Source organism: Phyllosticta capitalensis (genome assembly GCF_038381095.1).
Source record: "Phyllosticta capitalensis strain CBS 128856 chromosome Unknown BKA78scaffold_7, whole genome shotgun sequence".
Lineage (NCBI taxonomy): Eukaryota > Fungi > Ascomycota > Dothideomycetes > Botryosphaeriales > Phyllostictaceae > Phyllosticta > Phyllosticta capitalensis.
The window spans coordinates 320,716-340,255 of NW_027117445.1; the positions used below are offsets into that span (position 1 = coordinate 320,716).

General features: G+C 56.4%; 5 protein-coding genes across 5 annotated transcripts; 3 read left to right on the top strand and 2 right to left on the bottom strand.

The window, feature by feature from the left end:
* Window positions 1-3,924: 3,924 nt before the first annotated feature.
* On the top strand, window positions 3,925-4,728 carry BKA78DRAFT_159870 (uncharacterized protein). The gene has a single exon (XM_066883092.1). It carries the CDS (start codon window positions 4,085-4,087, stop codon window positions 4,571-4,573), a length of 489 nt encoding a protein of 162 aa, XP_066742367.1. The 5' UTR covers window positions 3,925-4,084; the 3' UTR covers window positions 4,574-4,728.
* A 4,326-nt stretch (window positions 4,729-9,054) lies between these two features.
* Window positions 9,055-9,833, bottom strand: BKA78DRAFT_318115 (uncharacterized protein). Its single transcript, XM_066888754.1, has 2 exons — window positions 9,375-9,833; window positions 9,055-9,307 (listed from the first exon to the last, which is right to left on the bottom strand). Exons 1-2 carry the CDS (start codon window positions 9,792-9,794, stop codon window positions 9,191-9,193), a joined length of 537 nt encoding a protein of 178 aa, XP_066742368.1. The 5' UTR covers window positions 9,795-9,833; the 3' UTR covers window positions 9,055-9,190.
* Window positions 9,834-10,773: 940 nt separating this feature from the next.
* Window positions 10,774-14,631, top strand: BKA78DRAFT_159891 (fungal-specific transcription factor domain-containing protein). Its single transcript, XM_066883093.1, has 3 exons — window positions 10,774-11,017; window positions 11,085-14,375; window positions 14,426-14,631. Exons 1-3 carry the CDS (start codon window positions 10,954-10,956, stop codon window positions 14,503-14,505), a joined length of 3,435 nt encoding a protein of 1,144 aa, XP_066742369.1. The 5' UTR covers window positions 10,774-10,953; the 3' UTR covers window positions 14,506-14,631.
* A 662-nt stretch (window positions 14,632-15,293) lies between these two features.
* Window positions 15,294-16,093, top strand: BKA78DRAFT_159893 (uncharacterized protein). The gene has a single exon (XM_066883094.1). The coding sequence runs from the start codon at window positions 15,538-15,540 to the stop codon at window positions 15,985-15,987; it is 450 nt and encodes a 149-aa protein (XP_066742370.1). The 5' UTR covers window positions 15,294-15,537; the 3' UTR covers window positions 15,988-16,093.
* Window positions 16,094-16,746: 653 nt separating this feature from the next.
* BKA78DRAFT_269197 (uncharacterized protein) lies at window positions 16,747-19,002 on the bottom strand. The gene is made up of 3 exons (XM_066885501.1): window positions 18,892-19,002; window positions 18,195-18,797; window positions 16,747-18,145 (listed from the first exon to the last, which is right to left on the bottom strand). Exons 1-3 carry the CDS (start codon window positions 18,946-18,948, stop codon window positions 16,943-16,945), a joined length of 1,863 nt encoding a protein of 620 aa, XP_066742371.1. The 5' UTR covers window positions 18,949-19,002; the 3' UTR covers window positions 16,747-16,942.
* Window positions 19,003-19,540: the final 538 nt, after the last annotated feature.

A 19,540-nucleotide genomic window follows, 5' to 3' on the forward strand; every position in this document is an offset into this window, starting at 1 on the left:
CGAGCCGGCGCGTGCCGCCGACGGCGCAAATGGTCGCGGCGCACTTCGCCGACGCCAGCATGCCGCTGCAGCTGCGCATCTTCAGCTGCGCGGTGTGCGGCGAGCATCCGACGGCGTACCGCGAGGGCCCGGAGATGACGCGGGAGACGCTGCATTGCTTCATGATGGAGATGGTCCGGCGGGAGCGGTGCGCCATGGGGCAGTGCAATTGCCGGTGGGAGAGGCTGCTGGGGCAGGCGTACCTGGCGGAGGCGGCGGGGATTTTGGGATTGGGAAGGCATGAGATTACCGAAGACGCGACGGTGGTTGTCGTGGATGACTTGACTGTCAGTCTGGAGGATGTGGCGCTTGGTGGTGAGATGGGAGGGGATGGGGATGAGCAGGAGAGTGATGTGCATGAGAATGATGATGATGATGAGAGAGGATGGGGTGCAGAGCATGAGGGAGGCTATTGGGGTCGATGATGCGGAGATGATGGCTTGGAAAGATAGATGGTTGGACAGAGAGACAAAGACGGAATTGCATTGAACTCGGCAAAAAGGGATTATCGTCAGGCGAAATTCCAACTTGTCCAAGAACACCTTTTGTCGTGGTCTCCAAACGTACACCCCTATGACTCCGGGACTAAGTGCTTGGACACTTCCAAGTCACCTTATTTTACGATGGTAGATTCTTTGTGTTCCTCAACCGTCTCTTCTGGTCGTGACATGGTCTTGGTTTCAAAGTCTCGAATCAAACAGACTCAGGGGTAAGTAGGCACGGAGGTTTTGAGGCAATCTCGGGCCCTTACGTCTCACCGAAGACTACTTCTGAGCGAACAGCTTGTACATGGGGAAGTAAGACCCACACGAGACAGAGCAAGTATCTAAGTCGTAAGTGAAAACAGTGGCTCTGCTCACCGCCCCTGAATTGAGTAAGGGTTCGTAGAGATTGTGATAAGGGGTCAGGAGGTAAGACGTCTCTGGGTTCGCCTCGGATTCTGCATGCAGTGGAAGATTCCACCACTTGTTTGCGCTGTGTTGACTGTCTTACCTTGTTTGTTTCTCGCTGGTTCTGCTCTATTCGAGCAGAGATCCCTTGATTTGACTCTATCGACATACACACGCCCCACACACCCACTTACTCAATCCTAGACTTGAGTCTTGCTTCATCGCATTCACTGGACTGGACCATCTGCACACCACGCAGAAAAGGGGGCGGGCATTCCTCCAGTCCTATAAGGGACACATTTTCATCCGCATCGCACAGCCAGCGTCACGTCGACTGAATGTAGCACCTGTTGAAACGGAAGGTTTCTCAGACCCTCCGACCGCAAATGAAGAACAGTCCGGTACAATCCAGTCAAACCCAGTATAGTGACCGTGGCAACCCATCACATCCCCCCGGACCTTGAGCAATCTCCTGAACCAACCACCAGCCATGCCGCGCGCACTGCCATCCTATCAATCGCCATTCCTGCTTGCAGAGGTCGGCGTCGCGGCGCTGCTGACCGACCGACTACCACCTTCCCACCTTTGCGTCCTTTTCCCTAATTGCTACTACCTACCCAGACTTTTGGTGCCGTGCTGCTCCACTCATTCCAGCCATCTGCTTTTTTTCGTCTTTGTTGCTTTGTATTTTCCCGCCCGCCCGCCTACTTACTTGCCTGCTGTATCTGCACACTCATCCGCTCGCTCGCCGTCCATGCATCCGCACTACGCGCGCCACTCACTCGACAAGGCCAAGGCGAACGCACGCACAGCACAACGAGCGGGCCAGGCCGCCAGGCCACCAACAGGAAGAAGGCTAGGTAAGGTAGGCCGCATCGCATCCGCCCGCCGTCACGTTGCAGCCTCCCTTGGCCTTGCGTGCGCTGCTTTTGTTGCTGCTGATGTAGCGTTGCGGTTGCGTCGCAGGATTGATGTTGCGGTCAATGAGGCGGGCGGGAGAGGCGCAAATGAATGGCATGTCAGACGGATGGAGGCGGGCAGACGGACGGACGGACGGGCAGAAGGCGGCGGCAGACGGGAGACGGTAGACGGAAAGGTGGATTGAGGAAGGCGCAAGTTGGAAGGCAGGAGAGAATCACAGTGGGTGACGAAAGAAATTGCTAATCCGGGAATCACTGTTGCCAAGTAAAAACACGTAGAGACGTGGAGTTGTCACGCGCTTGATGCGTTCAACACAGAGAATTTTTCTCTTGATGGGTAGTCACAGGGAGCATTCATGCGCTCGCGTCTGTGAAGGTGCGACGACTTGAAGCTAGGCTGGGTTGAATTTCTTTCCTCACCCACTGTGCTCCCCTTTCTTCAGTGCAAACGTATAAACGCAGCGCAACTGCTGCCCAGTCGTACTCTGTTCCAATCTCACCTACCCACATGTACCTAACCGCCGGTACCTAACACCTCCCAAACCCCAAACGTCCAGAGATCACCATCCCAACCCAGCAAGCGGTAGCGATCGAGTAAGAATTACATGCGACGTTCAAATCTGCCCTGCCCTCGTCTCGATTCATGGACCACGCAACAACCAAATAAGAAGAAAATCTGGGGTGGTAAAATTTAACTAGCTACGACCCGCGCGATTCGCAAAATCTGGGGTAATCATGGGTCATCCCTGCGTCGCCCACAAAATTCAATTCTGCTGCCCAAACGAGAGACGGAACGGCACACTACCCACTGACTGGCACCACGACACGCGAGATGCCAGAGCCAGTTTGCCAGTTTGGATCTGCCAGTTCAATCTTTTGACAAACAGAGAAAGGGAAATTAGGGGCTGGGAGGCAGAGAAAGAGGAAGAGGCATGGCGAGACATGAACGCTACTACTGCTGCCCACTGTCGTCGCCACCACCACAAGTGTCGGAGCAGGAGGCAAAGAAACAAAATTTTTTATATTAACACAAATTGCCAGCCGCAGATCGAGAAGCCCGTGAAGCCTTCTAGCGCCATGGCGTCGCTGCTGCTGCTGGCTGCGTGCGTGTGAATATCGTTGGTGCCGTATTAGTTATTGCTTTTGTGCCTTGTACTTGCGTATCCGTTTTAATGCCGGCTGCTGGGTCGCTCGCTGGGTACATGGCTGCGCGGCTGTTGTCTGTCTCAGAAGCAAGAAGGCCGGCGTGCTGGGTGTCTCGCTCTGCGGCCGTACATGTCTTTGATGGCTTTGGTTGTGGGTGGATAGAATGATGGACTACTGGCTGGGCTGGACAGACAGTCGTTGCTCTATCCTCAAGGTCGTCTCTCATTCTCATGTCATTGCATGTGCTTTCCTGTCTATTTAGATACAGCTTTAGGTAGAGGTGGATGCTTCCATAGTAGTGAGCACAAGTAGAGACCTACCTCGCTCTACCCCAGTCAGTCAGTCAGCCAGCACTAGAGGCAACCTAGAGCTCTGCATGCAAACTGCACTGCGCTGCGCTGCACGGTGCTAGGTACTCATCCACACATGTACATGAGCCACTTACCAACTTACCTTGACGGAAGCGTCTGCCCAGCCACGCGTCCCACAGAAGCGTGGTATCATCACGAAACCTCATCACCTCAATTCGACACGATTCCGCCCGCCCGCTCAACCAACAACTCGTCGACGACGACGGCGGCGGCGGCGTGTGTGCAAATCAGACGGACAGGCGAGAGAACGAAACAGAAAGTCTGGGGAAGCCGTCCGGGGGGCAAGACGAAAAGGCAGGGACACCGCCGCCCGCTTTCCCGTCCCGTACCCGACAAGTCAGCTAGTCAGCCAGAGCGTCGGAGGACGGAGTCTGCTGGTGTGGACTGGACTGACTGACTGGCTGGCACTGATGACGGCAGGGCAAGGCAGGGCAGGGCAGGGCATCGAGACGTTGTTCTATGCCTGCCTGCCTGCCTGACTGAGCATTGGGAAGGAGACAAGGCGGACGGTAGGTGGGTAGCAGGAAATCGATATCGACACCTACGCACGCATTGGATTGCAGCAAGTTGTTAGTACGACGACGAATTCATGTGCTGCTACTAGTCTTTGCGCTGCAGCAATACAGTAGGTGCAAGCAACACGCACGCACGCACGCACGCAGGCGAGCGAGCAAGTGAGCAAGCGAGCACCATCCGCTACCTAGCCAGCTTGCCGGGCATGCCATGTCGTGCGGGCAGGGATGAGCTTCGCGCCACGCAACCACGTACCATGGCTACGGCAGGGCGGACAAGGATGGGAGGGAGGGCAACGCTGCTGAGTCCATCAAGCCATCAAGGCGCACGGAGGTCGGCGACGACGACGACGACGACGTCGTGTCCGTGGCAAGACCATCGCAGCTCTCGCAAGCAGTTGCCCGTTCCTCACTTTGCCATTTGTGCCAAGTTATTTAAGTGCTCCAAAATTGTAGGGTTGGCTCTGATTCCAGAAAGCGCTTTCGCTTGCTGCTGCTGGCTTAGAGAGGAGTGGCAGTGGCAGTGGCGTTGGGAATGGCGGAGCGGAAGCCGGAACGCAATAGCTAAGAGAGAGAGACTGACCAGTTTGCGCAGCGGAGAAGGTGTGTCGGTCGGTCAGTACGTGCAGCAACCTCGGGACGGGAGGGAAGGGGAGGCGGAAAGGAAAAAGTGTAAACGCTGCCGGGTGGTGTAGGGATGCCTTAGTGGGTGGTAGGAAAATTTTTCCATCTCTTCACATCGCACTCGCTAGTCGCTCTTTGCGGGAACCGGAGCACTGTTGGCGAACTGGCTGAATGTTGTTCTGACGAGGTCGATACTGATCAAGATCTTTCGCAGCTGAGTTGCTCGTGATCGAAAGGAGGCGTAGGTCCAGAAGATTTGGCATGTGTCGCCCAGCAACCGCAGTGGAGATGGAAGCCAGCAGCATCGACGTTGTGCATGCGTATCTGGCTGCGCCGTATGCGCTCTGCCGTTCGCGCCATTCCTGTTGTATGCGATGCCATCACGTCGCGCTCGATGGTGCCCGCCCGTCCCCATCATCGGCAGGGGAGGGGGGGCCTCGACACCTGACGTTGCCTGGAGAGATTGCTGGACATGAAGATTGACAGTCTAGTGGATGCGCAGGTACAAACTTGGTGATGAAGACGCGAGAAGTGAAAAAGGTTAGGAGAGGGAAGGCTTTTGAACTGAACGTCGGTCCACGAGACCAAGACCGTTGGCTCACGAGCAGACAGACTCGGCAGCATGCTGTCAACGCAGCAGCTACCGCAGCAAACCTTGCCCTTGATTTTCCCATTGCTTTTGCTTGCGTGCTTGCTTGCTCCCGAAACCGAGTTCGGCACGCACGCATCGGACGCGCACGTGGAAGAGCGCCGCGCCGCGTGGAGGACGGGTACCGTTCACTCATCCCGTTTCGATGAACAACGCTTCCGCAAAATCAAGCTCACAGCAGGCAGCAAGGCTGAAAGATGATGGGTGCGCATCGAGTTGAGGCGTGTGGAACTTGCCTTGTTCCTGACGCCCAATCTCTTTGTCAGGCTCGTTGACTGCGCCAGCCGCAATGAAGAAGGAGACGGTGAGATGAGATCCGAGACGGATGGCCGTTCGGTCCGCTGGTTGGTCGGTTGGTTCGTTGGAGGCTTGGTAGCAAAAAGTCGTGGCACACCCGAGTGACATGACGGAGCACTGGGAATTGTCCTTTTCACGAAATTCGATGAGAAGCATTCGGATATTTTACGCCAATATGCCCGGGAGACATGCAGACTGCCAAAGTCCAAGAAAAAGAATGCAGTCACTTCTCGATGGCCAGATACCGGGGACAGTTGTCGTTGAGTGTGCCACGACTTTAGCTACCAAGCCTCGGTAGGTCAGCCGTCGGTCGGTCGGGTGCTCAGGGTACTTGCGGCTAAGTTGGTAGGGGAGGTGGGTTTCAAGAGTGACCTCGTGCCATGAAGAGCTGAAAATGCCCCGATCTCAAAGGGCAGGACCTGAGTCCTGATGTTGAGCCATTCGTTCGCAGTCCAGACCTGATCAGGACTGCCACCCCGTTTGACTAGCGAATTGGCAAAGTTTGGGCTGCGGTCGAGGTTTACAAGCTCCGGAGATCCGAACTGGGAAATTCCATTATGACGTCAGAGGTTGACCTCGCAGCCTCGCAGCCATTGGCATGTTCAATGATCATCAACGACGGCCATTGGATCCCAATGGCAATCGAGAGGATTAAAAGTGGCAAACGACAGGTAGAAAGAGCAGTGCCGATGGGCGGTCATGCCCCAAGGCGATGGAAAAGAGAGACAGAGCCATGGCTCAGCTGGCACACTCCCGTCTGCTAGTTCCAGCCCAGGTGGCCGGCAAACCTCACAACCAACGGCTCTTGTCCCTCGAGCGCGGTCCGCGTGAGGTGGTCTGAGAGCGGTCAGGACGGACGGGCACCCAAGCCACCGTCGCACGACGTGCGAAGCCATCCTCGTGGCGGAGTCGTCTCGAACTGCTGACGTTTCGGAACGGCCCACTGGGCGGGAAAGTGATTGTACCACCATCAGCAGACAACCGCTGTTGCTGCTGCTGGCTCCCTATGTCGTTGTTGATATTGGGACGACGGAGTTTGGTATGGAAGCGCGCGTCCGTTGTGCTACCTTGACCGCCCATTCTGAGTAGCCCGAAGGACCGCCGTGGTGGGAATTAAGGGAGTAGAGCGTTGTGTTCCCGGGTTGAAGCAGTTTAAGGTGCTGCATAGGTTCACGAATGCTTAGTCGGCAGTCAAAAAGGTTGGACTGGCACAAACGTCAACGCGGGCATTCGACACTGCGGCAGCTCGTCTCCCTACACGTGAAGAACGAGGATTCAACAACAACCCCTATTAACCATGCAGCGCATGCCATTGAAGCTCGTGATGGGAACGAGCGTCGACCGTTTGATAGTCTGGCCGCGCATGGATTGCTCGTGACAGGCGTGGCTGGCTTCATGGATACACGGCCACGACGTCTGTTGTGCGCTCGCTGTGCGAATAGACTGGTGGACACACGGGCTGGAAGATTACGTAGGGTTGAGACATTGTCCGGAGCGTCTTTTCCTAGCGCGACTATCCAGGCTGATGGTGTTGGACCTTGCAATATCAAAAAGTGCCTGAGGCACAACGAGAAAGCGGCAACGACTTGTTTGATAAGCATCGGTAATTCTGGCAGATGGCAGCCGTTGCAGCGAGCGCCCCGGTTCTCCTTTGGGACGACGGTGACAGCGGCGGGCTAGACCTCTGGAAAATCCATCTAGAGAGAAGGACTCCTCGTGATGCAGGGCAGGGCGCTTGATGGCTCTCGAGTCTGGCCGGCTGAAACCGGCTTACGCGCAGCAGCATACTCGCACAACTGAAGCATAGAAACGAAGACACGGCAGCAGGGCGACGGGCAGCCAATCAAGACAGGTGCTTGGTCTTCTTTTCCGACCTTTTCTTCGTCCTCCGCGAAATAGAGTTTTTGGGCGTGCAACGGCCGTCGTAAACAATCAATTGCAAGTTTGCAAACGACGCAACCGTGACGGGCGGCAACGCACCCCGTCCAGTGCTACCTGGTGGCGGTCGGGATCTGATTTCCAACGAGGCAGTAGGTCCTGGCAAGCCGATGCTGCATTTGGGTGGAATTGGATTTTATAAGGTAGAAGAGGCGGCGGCGAAATGGTAGCCTGAGGCAGTGATTAGCGATTGGGTGGTTTGGATCATGTCTTGGGCGAGGAAGGTCGAAGCCGCGCGCACGATCCCAGGGCACGCATCAAGGCGGCGTGGCATCGTTGGACGTCGGCTCATCAGCCTCAAAAATGGACGTGGCTCCGAAGGGCACAGTGGAGCGGAAGAGGTTACCCAGACAGGGTGAGACGAGCATCTCGGCCTCTGGAGCTGACAAACGGCTTCTTCACAGAGGGCCAGTCGGCAACGATACGAGCGTCTCAAACGAGTAGGTGGGGCCTTTTGGGGCGCGAAGTGGGATGTGCATTGCATCTCGTCGTTGGGTGGTTGGCGAGTGGGACTCGGAGAAGCACAGCTATTTGCTGATTATTCTCTTTCTCCTGCTCCACTGGCAGCGGCCGCTTCCGCAGTACATTTCATGTCCAAGTCCTCCGCGGACATGACGTGATGTGCGTGTTTCGGCACCCTGACGACGGCCTGACGTGCATCCAGTGTCCATGTCCATGCCGACCGACGGTGATGGAAGTCATCTTGATTTGAAGCGGGTCGACCAGCAGCGCTACTGCACGAATGCCTCTTCGTCGACTGATGGCACGGCGGCAAACCCTGATCTGCGGCATCCGCATGAACTGCCCCAAGGCGAAGCCGTCGACGTCAACCCACCGCTAGACCTGTTGTATAGGCCCGGGCCTTGGCTACAGCGAGGCGGCTTATATCTCTGCTGTAGGATGGTGTAGGATGGACGCAGGGAGGCTGGCGAGCGGCTACTGGACAATGCAGACAAGGCAGGGCAGTGCAGTGCATGGCATGGCAGCGCAGCGAGCTCGTGCTGTAGCCGTAGGGTGTAGTGTAGGTCCATTTCGAAAAGTCGTGGCACACATGGGAGCTTGACCACCAGAAAGCAACAAAGTAGAAGCGGCCGTAGAGCAGCTGAAAGTTTCCACGTTGAAATATACGCATACGGGGAGCATTTAAGCACCTTGCGCACTTGATACTAGAATTCACCAAGTCCTTTGCGTCGAGTTACAGGGAGCAATCGTAGTTACGTGTGCCACGACTTTTGCTCCCTCTTTGTCGGATCCATGCGCCATTTTTCCGGCCGTCTACCTACCAACTAATGGTCATGTGCGGCGTCGACATGCGTAATGACGGCCCACTGAACAGCGAGGCTGCAGCAGTGTATTGCTCGAGAAGAGAAGCAGATGAAAATGTTGTCTTCAAAACCTCGGCCAGTCGTACTCGCAACTCCTGTGACGATCGTGTTCTGCCCTTGGCCATGCAACGTCGCGACTGAGTTTGGCTGTGGCCATGTCACGAATCACGGCTTCATGGCATCCAGGGGCCCTGGGCCAAGGGTTCTAGCTCCAAAAGACCGAATGTAGGCCGCCCAGGGTCTGAGCGAGCGTTTGCAGGAGGTGTACAGACGGATACGATATCGATTTGCCACAAGTGATGAAAGAATGTTTTTGATGTTGCTTCTCTTGCTGCCTCTCTCACCTCATAGCCGGCAGGCGTGGCCGAGACTTGGCACGCAGAAAATCCGTCAGTCTGCAAGAAATCGAGTGGAATACTGCTTCATCCTTCACAATTCTTCTCTTTCAAAAATTCAATGCCCTCCAGCAGTCCCACGACTCAGCACCTCCGGCCCTGACCTTGCGCCCGCGCCACTCTCTGGCCCCGGCGGCCAATTCCGGGGTAAAAGTCACGAGGGGCGGAGAGCTGCCACTTGCAGCAAAAAACCCGGTCTCTGTATTTTTACCCCAGAATCCAACGCTTGGCCCTTTTTGCCCTCCCGCGCTGCTCACCACCACACCAGGCCTCCATGCCCTCTGCCTGCGCTGCGCCTGCGCCCCCCGACTGTCCCAATTCGTTCGTGTGCGCCTCGAGGCCCGCCATCTGCGCCCGTGGCCTCGTTGCGCCGTCGTCGACTCGGTCCCTTCAGGCACATGGCCGCGAGCCAATCAGACGGGCCCGGTCCTGCGCCCTCGGTGGCTTGCGTCTGGGTGCGGGCTGTTGTATGGGGAATCCATGCTGTGAGGTATTCATGGGCGGTCGGAAAAGCTATGTGGTCAGGCGTCGCGGTTCCGACGCCGTCTCTCGCGCAGGATCTCGATTGCTGCTGTAGAAGGCTGTCGGCGGCATGGTCGACTAGTCCAGAAGCCATGCGCATGCTTGCTGCTGCTGCTGCTGCTTGACGCTGCGCTGCTGGCTTGCTTGCCTGCTCGCCTGCCGTCATGGGCGGGACATGGTTAGGTTGCAGACAGGCAGACCATTGTGTGGACCTGAACAACCGGGGGGGGGGTCCAGGGGGCGGACAGTCAGTCGACAATGGAACAGGAACGGCCCACGTAACTATGGCTCACCTCAGGTTGTCTTGTTGGAGAGCTTCTCGACGCTCCCTGCAACTGGGGCAGCACCGTCGAGCGCAAGCACCCGAGGGCGGACGGGCGTGCAGCACAACCCTGTCGCGGGCTAGCATGATGCGTCTCCCGGTGCCAATTGACTAAGTAGACGTGCAGTCCGCGAGTGAGACGTAGTCGTCCATCCCATCACCTTCAGTTCCGCGCCAATATCTCGACCTGCCCTTCTGCTCAATAACTTAGCACGTCGGGCCTTGATTGGTGCCGAGCCCGTTCATTCAACCCATCCATCGACCTACTACGAATCTGCGCGGGTAGGCCGGAGGTTAAGTGCGAGCAAAAGTCTGTCCCCGTTATTGCCCACCTGACTACCTTACTCTCTGCTGCTTGGCCAGGACGGGTCGCGCGTACCCCGTTCAGTTGGCCACCACCACCGCTACCACCACCACCACCACCGACTCCAGTCCTTTCAATCCACGACGACAAAGTCGACCGTCCTCAAGCGCGCCCTCGCGCTCGTCTCCTCCAACATCACCGCCCATTGTCCGCCGCGCGCGAGCCTTGCTCCTCCATCCAAGAGCCCCGCGGTCCCCGTCTCGGCGTTGACACCTGCCCGCCATCCTTAACTCCGCCTCGCTCGAGTCACGCCGCTTCGACCTACGTCGACCGACCATCACTCAACCACCACCCTCTCCACCAGGTACCCTCTGTCCCTGACCTGCTCATTGATTCTCAAGCTGATCCTCTCGCCATGCTGCCAGTTGCCGTGCTTGTTTTGCGTCGCTTCGCCGCCCCCTCGCTCCTCTTGTGCGCAAGCTGCCGTCAGCCTGTCGCCCATACTCGTCGGCCTCGTACTCTTGCTTTCCCCGCCCACACTCTCTTCAGAGGTCCATTTGACTGCCCAAGGCGTCGCTTGCGGCCTGCACATCCATTGGATGCTCCAATTCCCACCGCTGGCGATTGATTCTTTGACCGGACAGCTTCGTTGCTCTCCGCAATAACCATACAAGAGCCAGCTTCCAGCCAATTCTAAACATGGCGGCCCCTGCGACCATTGACGGTGCAAACGGCGCTGTCGATGTGCCTCCTGACGTCAAGGGTAAGCAAAACTTGCGCGACGCACGGCGTTTGACTTCCACCTTTGCTGACGCATCGTCGCTCCACAGCGTCCACTCCACCAGGCAACCCCGATGCCCCGCAAGCTCCTCCCACTGCGTCATTTCCACCTCCCAAAACCGATAAGCCACGGCCTCATGTCTGCAACACTTGCGGCCGTTCGTTTGCGAGACTGGAGCACCTTAAGCGTCATGAGCGCTCTCACACCAAGGAGAAACCATTCGAGTGCCCCCAATGCTCGAGATGTTTTGCCAGACGGGACCTCCTCCTTAGGCACCAACAAAAATTACACCAGGCCGGAGCTGCGTCGTCGAGGCCGAGGAACGGTCGCCGTGAGAGCACCACCGGACTCCCTACTCACGCCACGAACAAGGTGCGCAAAAGCTCCATTGCGAGCAATGCCAGTGTCGGACTTGGAGGTGCTCCTCCGGCGAGGCCGAGGGCGAATACAATTAGTCATGTCGATGGCTCCGCCTTGAATAGCTTTCTGGCAGCTCAGACAACCCAAACAGCCAGAGGACCAGGTATGCCAATGGGTCACAGCCACCACCCAAGCCTCTCTGGCTTTCCTGGCGCCCACAATTTCGACTTTGGGAGAATGCAGCCGCCGATGGAGCAACAAAACGGACACACTCCTCACGGGTTGCCCAAGATTGATACTCACTTGGGTGTCAGCCTCGGCGGCGGCCTGCGGACTGCACCGATTGCTGGGATAGATCACGTAATGGACTTGGACAAGCTGTTTGGAGACACAATCAACCCGGCACAGCTTCACTTTAGCGGCTCTCTGGGTCACCAAATGTCTCCGTTCGGTCAGTTCCACCCATTATCTGCGAATGGCGGCTTCGAGGAAGAGGACTTCGATTGGATGGCTGGCCTCGACAGCTCGCTGAACCTCAACGCTGGTCCCAGTGAGGCGGCCGTGGACGAGTCATCACCATCGGCCATCAGCACTGCCAGTCAAAGCGGATTCAGTGAAATCATGGTCGACGGGTCCAACCGCGACGCCTCGTCTTCCAGCGTATGGGGAAACTCGCTCAACGCCAGCTCCATGATTGACACGAGCTCGGCTCAAATGGACGCCATGAACGCCGTATTCCCCGAATTCATGGATCCGCTCAGCACCGTCTCCCCCAAGCAGCTGCAAGATCCAAACAACCATCGCGACATTTACTTTTCGTCTCCGCCACCGATGCATGCCATGAGCCCGACCACTGGGGCGGGCATTCCGGGCATGCCAAACAACTACTTCCACGGGACGGCGACGTTCAATTCTGATAGCACAAGTATAGCTTCCTCCTCAGTTAACGGCAGCGCTCGACAAAGCTCGGTGACCTCCGTATCAACTGATTCAATCACTGATGCCACTCGCCAGTCCCTCCTCATGAGCCTTTCGCAGGCGATGAATTGCAGTCCTATTCAGCGTAAATACTCGCACCCGGCCATCAGTTCCCCCTTGTCGCCTGGCGTCAGCTCCATGTCTCAACTCCCCTCGCTGCCAAGTACAGGCGATTTGCAACGGTTCGTCAATGCCTACATTCAGTACTTTCATCCGCACCTGCCGTTCCTTCACATTCCGACATTGTCGTTCGATTCTCCCTTGCATTTGGGCAATCCTCGCGCTTCCACGTTTGGTCAAGGGGGAACTATTGGTGGCGGGGAGTGCTTGATATTGGCAATGGCCGCCATTGGCGCGCTGTACGAATTCGAACCTGCGGCTGGAAAGGAGCTGTTTGAGGCTGCCAAGAAGATGATTTTGTTCTACCTGGAGGAGCGCCGCAGAGCAGATCTTGCTGCTGCCGTCAATGGTCTCACTCCGATGCACGACGCTTTTAGCCACACGACACCCCTGTGGCTTGTGCAGTCGATGCTCCTCAACCTCATCTACGGACACCAGTGTGGAGACAAACAGGCCAATGATGTTGCTTATACTCATTGTGCTGCATTGGTCAGCCTCGCCAAGGCTGCCAACTTGGACCAACCCATCGAGGACCCGTTCACCGGTATTTCACCGCGCGCTAACGGACATGGCGATCATGACATGCACATGGGAGAGGATGGCATGGGTGGTGAGAGTTGGATGAGTGGTGATGACCACGCACAGTGGATTCGCTGGAAGACTCAGGAGGAGCGCAAGCGGACCTTGTATGCCGTTTTTGTACTGTCCAGTCTGACCGTTACCGCCTACAACCACGCGCCGCGGATCCTCAATTCGGAACTTCACCTCGACTTGCCTTGCGAAGAAAACCTGTGGGCGGCGGAAACTGCTCATGCCTGGGTAGGATTGGGAGGGCCGCAATTGGCCAGCCAAAAAGGAGTTGCTTTTGCCGACGCGTTAGCACACCTGCTCACGGCGAGTGAGAGACAACGAAACGGTTATCGGGACGACGTCTCTGAGAGCATACTCAAGCCGAGCACGTTTGGTTGCTACGTGCTGATCAACGCCCTGCATGTCTACATCTGGGAGACCCGACAACGGCACAACGGAAGACAATGGACGACGGCAGAAACGGAGCAGATGCACAACCAGATTGAGCCAGCTCTCAAAGCTTGGCAAAGCGCTTGGAGAGCGAATCCTCACCACAGTTTGGAACGCCCGAATCCCTACGGCCCACTCCCCGCCGACAGCATCCCTCTCCTCGATCTGGCATATGTTCGATTGTTTGTCAGCCTTGCAAGATCAAAGGAACGCTTCTGGGCTCGTGACTTTGACGCCATGGCCGAGGAGCTTGCGCGCGGCGACGAAATCATCCAGCACGCCGAGACTGATTCCGATGGATCGACAGACTTGAACAACTCTAACCGACAGTCAAACTCGCCAGGGGACATGAATTTGGCCGAGTTTGCAGAGAGCAATGACCTGTCTGTCGGTGGATTCTCGTCAGCCAAGTCTTCTAAACGGGAACGACACCTCCGCAAAGCCGCCTTCTACGCTGCTGACTCGCTCTCCATGTCTGACAAGCTGGGCGTCACATTTGCCGATTTTACCTCCCGGGAGCTCCCCATTCAGTCGGCCATGTGTACATTTGACTGCGCGCAGGTTCTAGCCGAATGGGTTGCCACTGTGCAGGAACGCGTGGGCCGGTACATGGGAATTCTCGGCAAGACGGAAATTGATCTCACGCAAGTGCCTGCGATCATGCTTCTGGAAGATGAAGACATAAAACTGTTGCAGAAGATTGGCGACATTGTCAGCAATGCCGAGATCAAAATCTCGCTGGACGGTAGGAACATCGGATCCCCAACCATGCTCGGCATGCCGTCTTTGGCAAATTTTGGATTCGGAAGTAAGCTCTTGCTTGTGACGGCTTACATGATGGAGCGATCAGCAGTTTGGCCAGGTTCGTATTTCCCCTTCTTCGTTGAATGAACAACTCTAATCTGTCGACAGTGACCCACGTCATGGCTCGCGCCCTGGAGTCCCACGCCAACCACGTGCACCAAAGAGCGGAAGCCTCGACCGCGTCGTGACCTCAAAGCCCTTGATCTTTTTGCGAAGTCTCTTCTCCTTACGCACACTGCCGGCGGATGGCACTCAATCTTGTTCGAACTCTTCATTTAACGGATTTTATGCGCCCACGACCAACGAATGCCCAAGGAAACGCGGATCATGTAATTCAAGTTTGATACCCACAAGCTCGAGAGGCGCGCGGTGAAAGCCTTCAACATTGCTTTTTCTGACCGGAACGAAGTAAAAAAAGAGATCAAGTCCTACAAGTGTAAATGTCTTCGCGTTTGGGGGCTCGCTCTGGTCAGATATCTTTCGGACAATTTGCTGTCTTGACGGTAGTCCAAACAGCCCTTCTTCCGGATTATCATTCGTCACCCCGCCGAAATGTACAGTTCCGCGCCGAGCGAGCCGTTGGTCGCTCCTGTCATGCCCTCTTTTCCACGCGCTTCATTTCTTCTTGTTGCATACTTTTTCGTTTCAAGTGCTGGGACAAACAGCACAAATTTTCCTCGCAAAGCATGCACTGCACGCATTCGGCATATCGCCCTGCTTGTACTTCCTAGGACGACGTACTTGGGCGCAGCTATACCACCGTCTTAGCGCAACTCTGCATGCCTCTCAGCGAGCAAAGATATACCACATCGATCTCACGAATCCACCAGCATTACATTTGTGAGCTGTCATTACCGGGTGCCAAGGTCTCTTCGTCTTTCGTCTTCCTATTTCTGCTGCTGATTTTTTCTGCAATATGTCATCAAAGCCTCTTTGCAGGCACTGCTCGGGTTCTAAGGAATCTGGGAAAAGCGGTTCAGTACTGCTACTATCTCTACAAGGGAAAAGAAAGATTGTTTTTGTGTGGCTGCTTTTCTTTTCGCACATCGTTGCTGCTTGCCTCTTCTCCTGTTGATCAGTCGTTGATATTGACTGCCGCGAGGACATGAGTGTGCCGTATCTCTTTTCGAGTCGTTGTCATTGATTGCAAAACGCTCGCCGCAGCGTCTTTCTAAATCTCTTCAATTCTTTCTGATTTTATCGCCGTTGGCGCGGGTGGAATGGTGGCTGTCTACTTGTTTATTCGTGCGTGGGACCTACGGGAAAGCTGGATCGTCCGGGGCTGTTCTGTCGGGGAATCTGACAGGGTTTTTGATCTCTTTGCACTTGAGAAAGTTGACCGTCGATCTTCGTGTCGATTTCTCAAGCGACCTTCCAAATCCCTAGGAGATCTTGCGGTAAGCGCCTGCCGCCATCTCATGGCCGTCGCTCCACAAATCCAAGCCCCGCATGGCTCAAGTCGAACATCGGAACCGACGGACAGACCGACCCCGCTGCAATTGCAATTGTTTGGACTTGCTTACTGCGTGCTTTTTGTCGTTGGCTGTGCAAGACAAAAAAAAAAGCTTCGTTTCTGCTGTTGCTCTTGCGGTGGTCGTGGGTGTGATGCGGTAGCGCGAGGTGCGTTGGTCTGGATTTCCAAGAAGGACGGGTGGTTCCAGGTTGGGTGAGGGAATGAACCAGTGAGGTTGTTTGCTTCTGCTTGCTTGCTTCCTCCTCCTGCTGCCCTTGAAAATTCTTGGCTTTTGCAAAACCTTATATTCCCTCTTCCGGTTCGTCATCCTTTTTTCGTACTACTACTGCGTCTTGCACACGGACAGGACTGGACCTCTGGATCGCGTGGTTGATTGTTCGGATTGCTGGAGTACCTAGGTACCCCATCTACGCGCAAGGGAAGACGCTGCCTACGTTGGCAGCCAGGGGGAAGTCTATGAAATAAACTCGATTACCAAGGGCTGGGTCAGGTTTGGGGTTAGGATTAGGATTCGGATTAGGATTCGGAATAAGGGGTTCAAATGGAATGGAATTGAATTGAATGGATTGGATTGACACTACTATGCTATTATTGGCCTTTGCATGGAAGTGAAACTGAGTGGGAGTGATGTTTGAACAGTGTCGGATCTGCCTTGCCTCCGGCCTGTTTGTTTGCTTGATTGACCTCAATGTCCAGGATTCGAGTTCGACACGACAGGAGCAAGCCATTCGCCCTCTCGATAGCCACAGGCTGAGGCCACCCATGTACATACATGGCGGCAACATGGTCGTCGCGTTGGAAGATTTTGCGAGAGAGCCCGCCGCGCGCAATGCTTGCTTCGCTTACCCCTGATTCTGAATTTGAATCAAGCCAGACTCCTCTCGCTCGGGAGATTGATTTCGCAATGCAGACGGACAGACAGACAGCATTGTGTGGGAGAATGGGTGGAACAGAAGTACAGCACAGTTGAACAATTCGCTGCTACATGGCTAGCCAGGTATCTAAGCACCCACCTTCATCCATACACCCTGCGGAGTTGTTGCAGAGCGCAGCCAGCCAGCCAGCCAGCCATTCAATGGCGGCACATGCTGCTGTCTTTCACTACTTCTATACCTCGACTCCTGACCTCCTCCTCGTCCTCCTTCCACCCCTCAGACATCCAACACACCCCCCATGCCCACCCTCACATCAACAACATCAACCCTCCACCCACGCCACCCCTCAAGGCCGCGCTTAATCTCCTTGACGCGCTCGATCCTGCGCTTCCCCTCCTCCTCCTGCGCCGCACGGAACGCGTCCTCGTCAAAGTCGAAGTCGTCATCACCGAGCAGACTGCCGCCCGCGAGGCTCTGTTTGCGGGCGGCCTGCTGGTGGTGGTTGGACGAGGCCCGCCGCGGCCGGTCCGCCCCTGTGAAGGCGCTGATGCCGCTGTTGATGACGTCCGTCAGGCTGCTGTGCTGTTGCTGGTGGTGGCCGCCGCTGGGCCCGGTCCCCCGACGTGATGGCGACACGGGCGTGCCTGTCGACAGGTCGACTTCGTCGAAGCCCGCACTTGCGGCCGCCGCCGTGTCCATCTGCGGCTGCATGGCAGCGCGCGAGTCGCGCCAGATGCCGCGGCGTAGATCAGCGCATTCCTCCTCCAATGCCTGGATACGTGCGCGCAGCCGGCGACGCTCCTCGTCGGCAATCTCCTCGAGGGCGGCGTCGTCGGCATCGTCGCCGTCGGCGCCCGCGCTGGCCCGGCTGCGCCGCTCCGCCTCCTCCTTGAGGCGGGCGTTTTCGTTGCTCAGGGCCGTCACGCGCGAGCGCAGCTCGCGGGCCTCGCGCTCCGCCTTGTCCGCCTCGCGCATGCGCGCCTGCGTCCGCGCGTCCGACTCGCGGTGCAGCATTGTCAGCGTCTCGACCTTTTTGGACAGCGTCTCGGCGCGCTTGTTGGCTTCCTCGAGCGACCGTTGGGCCGTGCTGAGTTCTGCTTCGAGCTGTGCGATCCGCGTCTCCGCGGATGACCGCGATGTGCCCTCGGCCGCGGCGGATTCGCTGGCTTTCTCAAGGTTCTTCTTGAGGTCCGCGAGCTCCTGAGCCGCCGATTGGGCGGCGGCATCAGATTGCGCCAGCTTGTCGGTGAGGGCTGAGATTTGGTCGGATTGGCTCGACGAAGCGGTGTTTGCTTGGGAGATTTGGGTGTGCAGGTTGGAAATTTCGAGCTCGAGGGACTGGATGGTGGCGGACTTGGAGGCGAGCTGCGCACCGAGGTCGTCCTGCGAGGGCGAAGCGTTGGAGACGCGGCGGTTATGCTTGGCCGTCTGGCTCTGGAGCTGCGAGTTTTGGCGCTGGAGGCTGGAGATCTCGGTCCTCTGCGAGGTTGTTAGCTTCAACACAATTAATTTCTGGGGACATGCGCACCAGCTTCTCCGACTCGGCGGCCTTGGCCTCTGCTTGATCAGCCTTGGACTTGAGCTCAGCAACCTCGTTGTTGGCCTCGCGAAGCTCGTCCAGCTCTTCCTCCGTCTTCTTCCACCGCGCCTCGGCATCCTTGGACTCGCTCTGCAGCCGCTTGTTCTCCTTCTCCAGCTCCTCGATGCGCTGGACTTGCTTGCGGTAAATGTCCTGCACATCGCCTCCCAGGTTCGCCGTCGGCGACTTGACGCTTGTTGTCGGAGACCCTGCGTTTGCCGCCGACGAGCCCCGCCGGAACGAGTCCGACCTCAGCTTGGACTGGACGGATATGGATGGCCCGCGGGCACGCGTGGTCTCCCCAGATTCATCTGTCTTCTTGTCCTCCTCAGCCGGCGGCGACTCGGTGGCAGCTTCTTGTGCGTCGTCGTCTTCGGCTGGTTTTGCGTCGTCGTCGGCAGCCGCAGTTGATGCTTCTTCGGCGGGCTGCTGGTCGGTCGCTGGCGGGCTTGAGGATTCGGCTTCGGCCTCAGCTTCAGGAATAGCAGCGTCCTCCTTCTTGTTCTTCTTCGCGCCGCCCTTCTTGCCCTTCTGCTTCTTCAATTGCTCAAACTGGGCGTGCTGTCAGCTACCAACTCAGATTGAAAGCTCCCAACGAACAGCTGTCCTTTCCCGACGGATTGTGGGTTGAGTAGAAGTCACGTACGCGCTTCTTGGCCGCGGCGAGCTTCTCGGCCTTTTCCTTGTCGTCGACGTCTGCCATGTTTGGTGCGAGGTTGTGTTGATGGTTGGTCGTTGCTTGGGAAGCTTTGGCGTGCTGTTGGAGCTCCCCGCACGTGATGCCGATCTTGCCAAGGACATCGCTTTAGCCGAGTCGTGTCGCGGATTGAGAGCCTCTTCTCCAAAACACTAACTTTCCATCACTGTGTCTTGGAGCTACGAAATTTCTTCTGCGTCCATCAAAATTCTACCGGGAGCAATCACATCGGGAATTCTGACCCTTTGACTCCTCAAGTTTTTTGGCACTTGAAAAAGAAGTTTTCGAAAAAGGCATGGCCATTGCTTCAGAACTGACCAACAGCACTTGTTCCATCAAATTTCATTCCCTATGTCATCTTTTACCAAGTCATACCTATGAGCATCATTAACGACAAGCTATGGGCGGTTGTCACCTTGGCTGGTACGGGCTGTCAGAGATGACTTTTACCATTAAACACATTTGAATAAGGACAACTACGTGCCGTGGGAACTCGGTTGGTTGGTCCTGGCTGGCTTCAAGGCCTTGCCATTGGTGAATCACAACTACTCAGTCGGACCCGAGTAAGTTGGCCTTCCTCATTCAGCCGTTCTTTGTC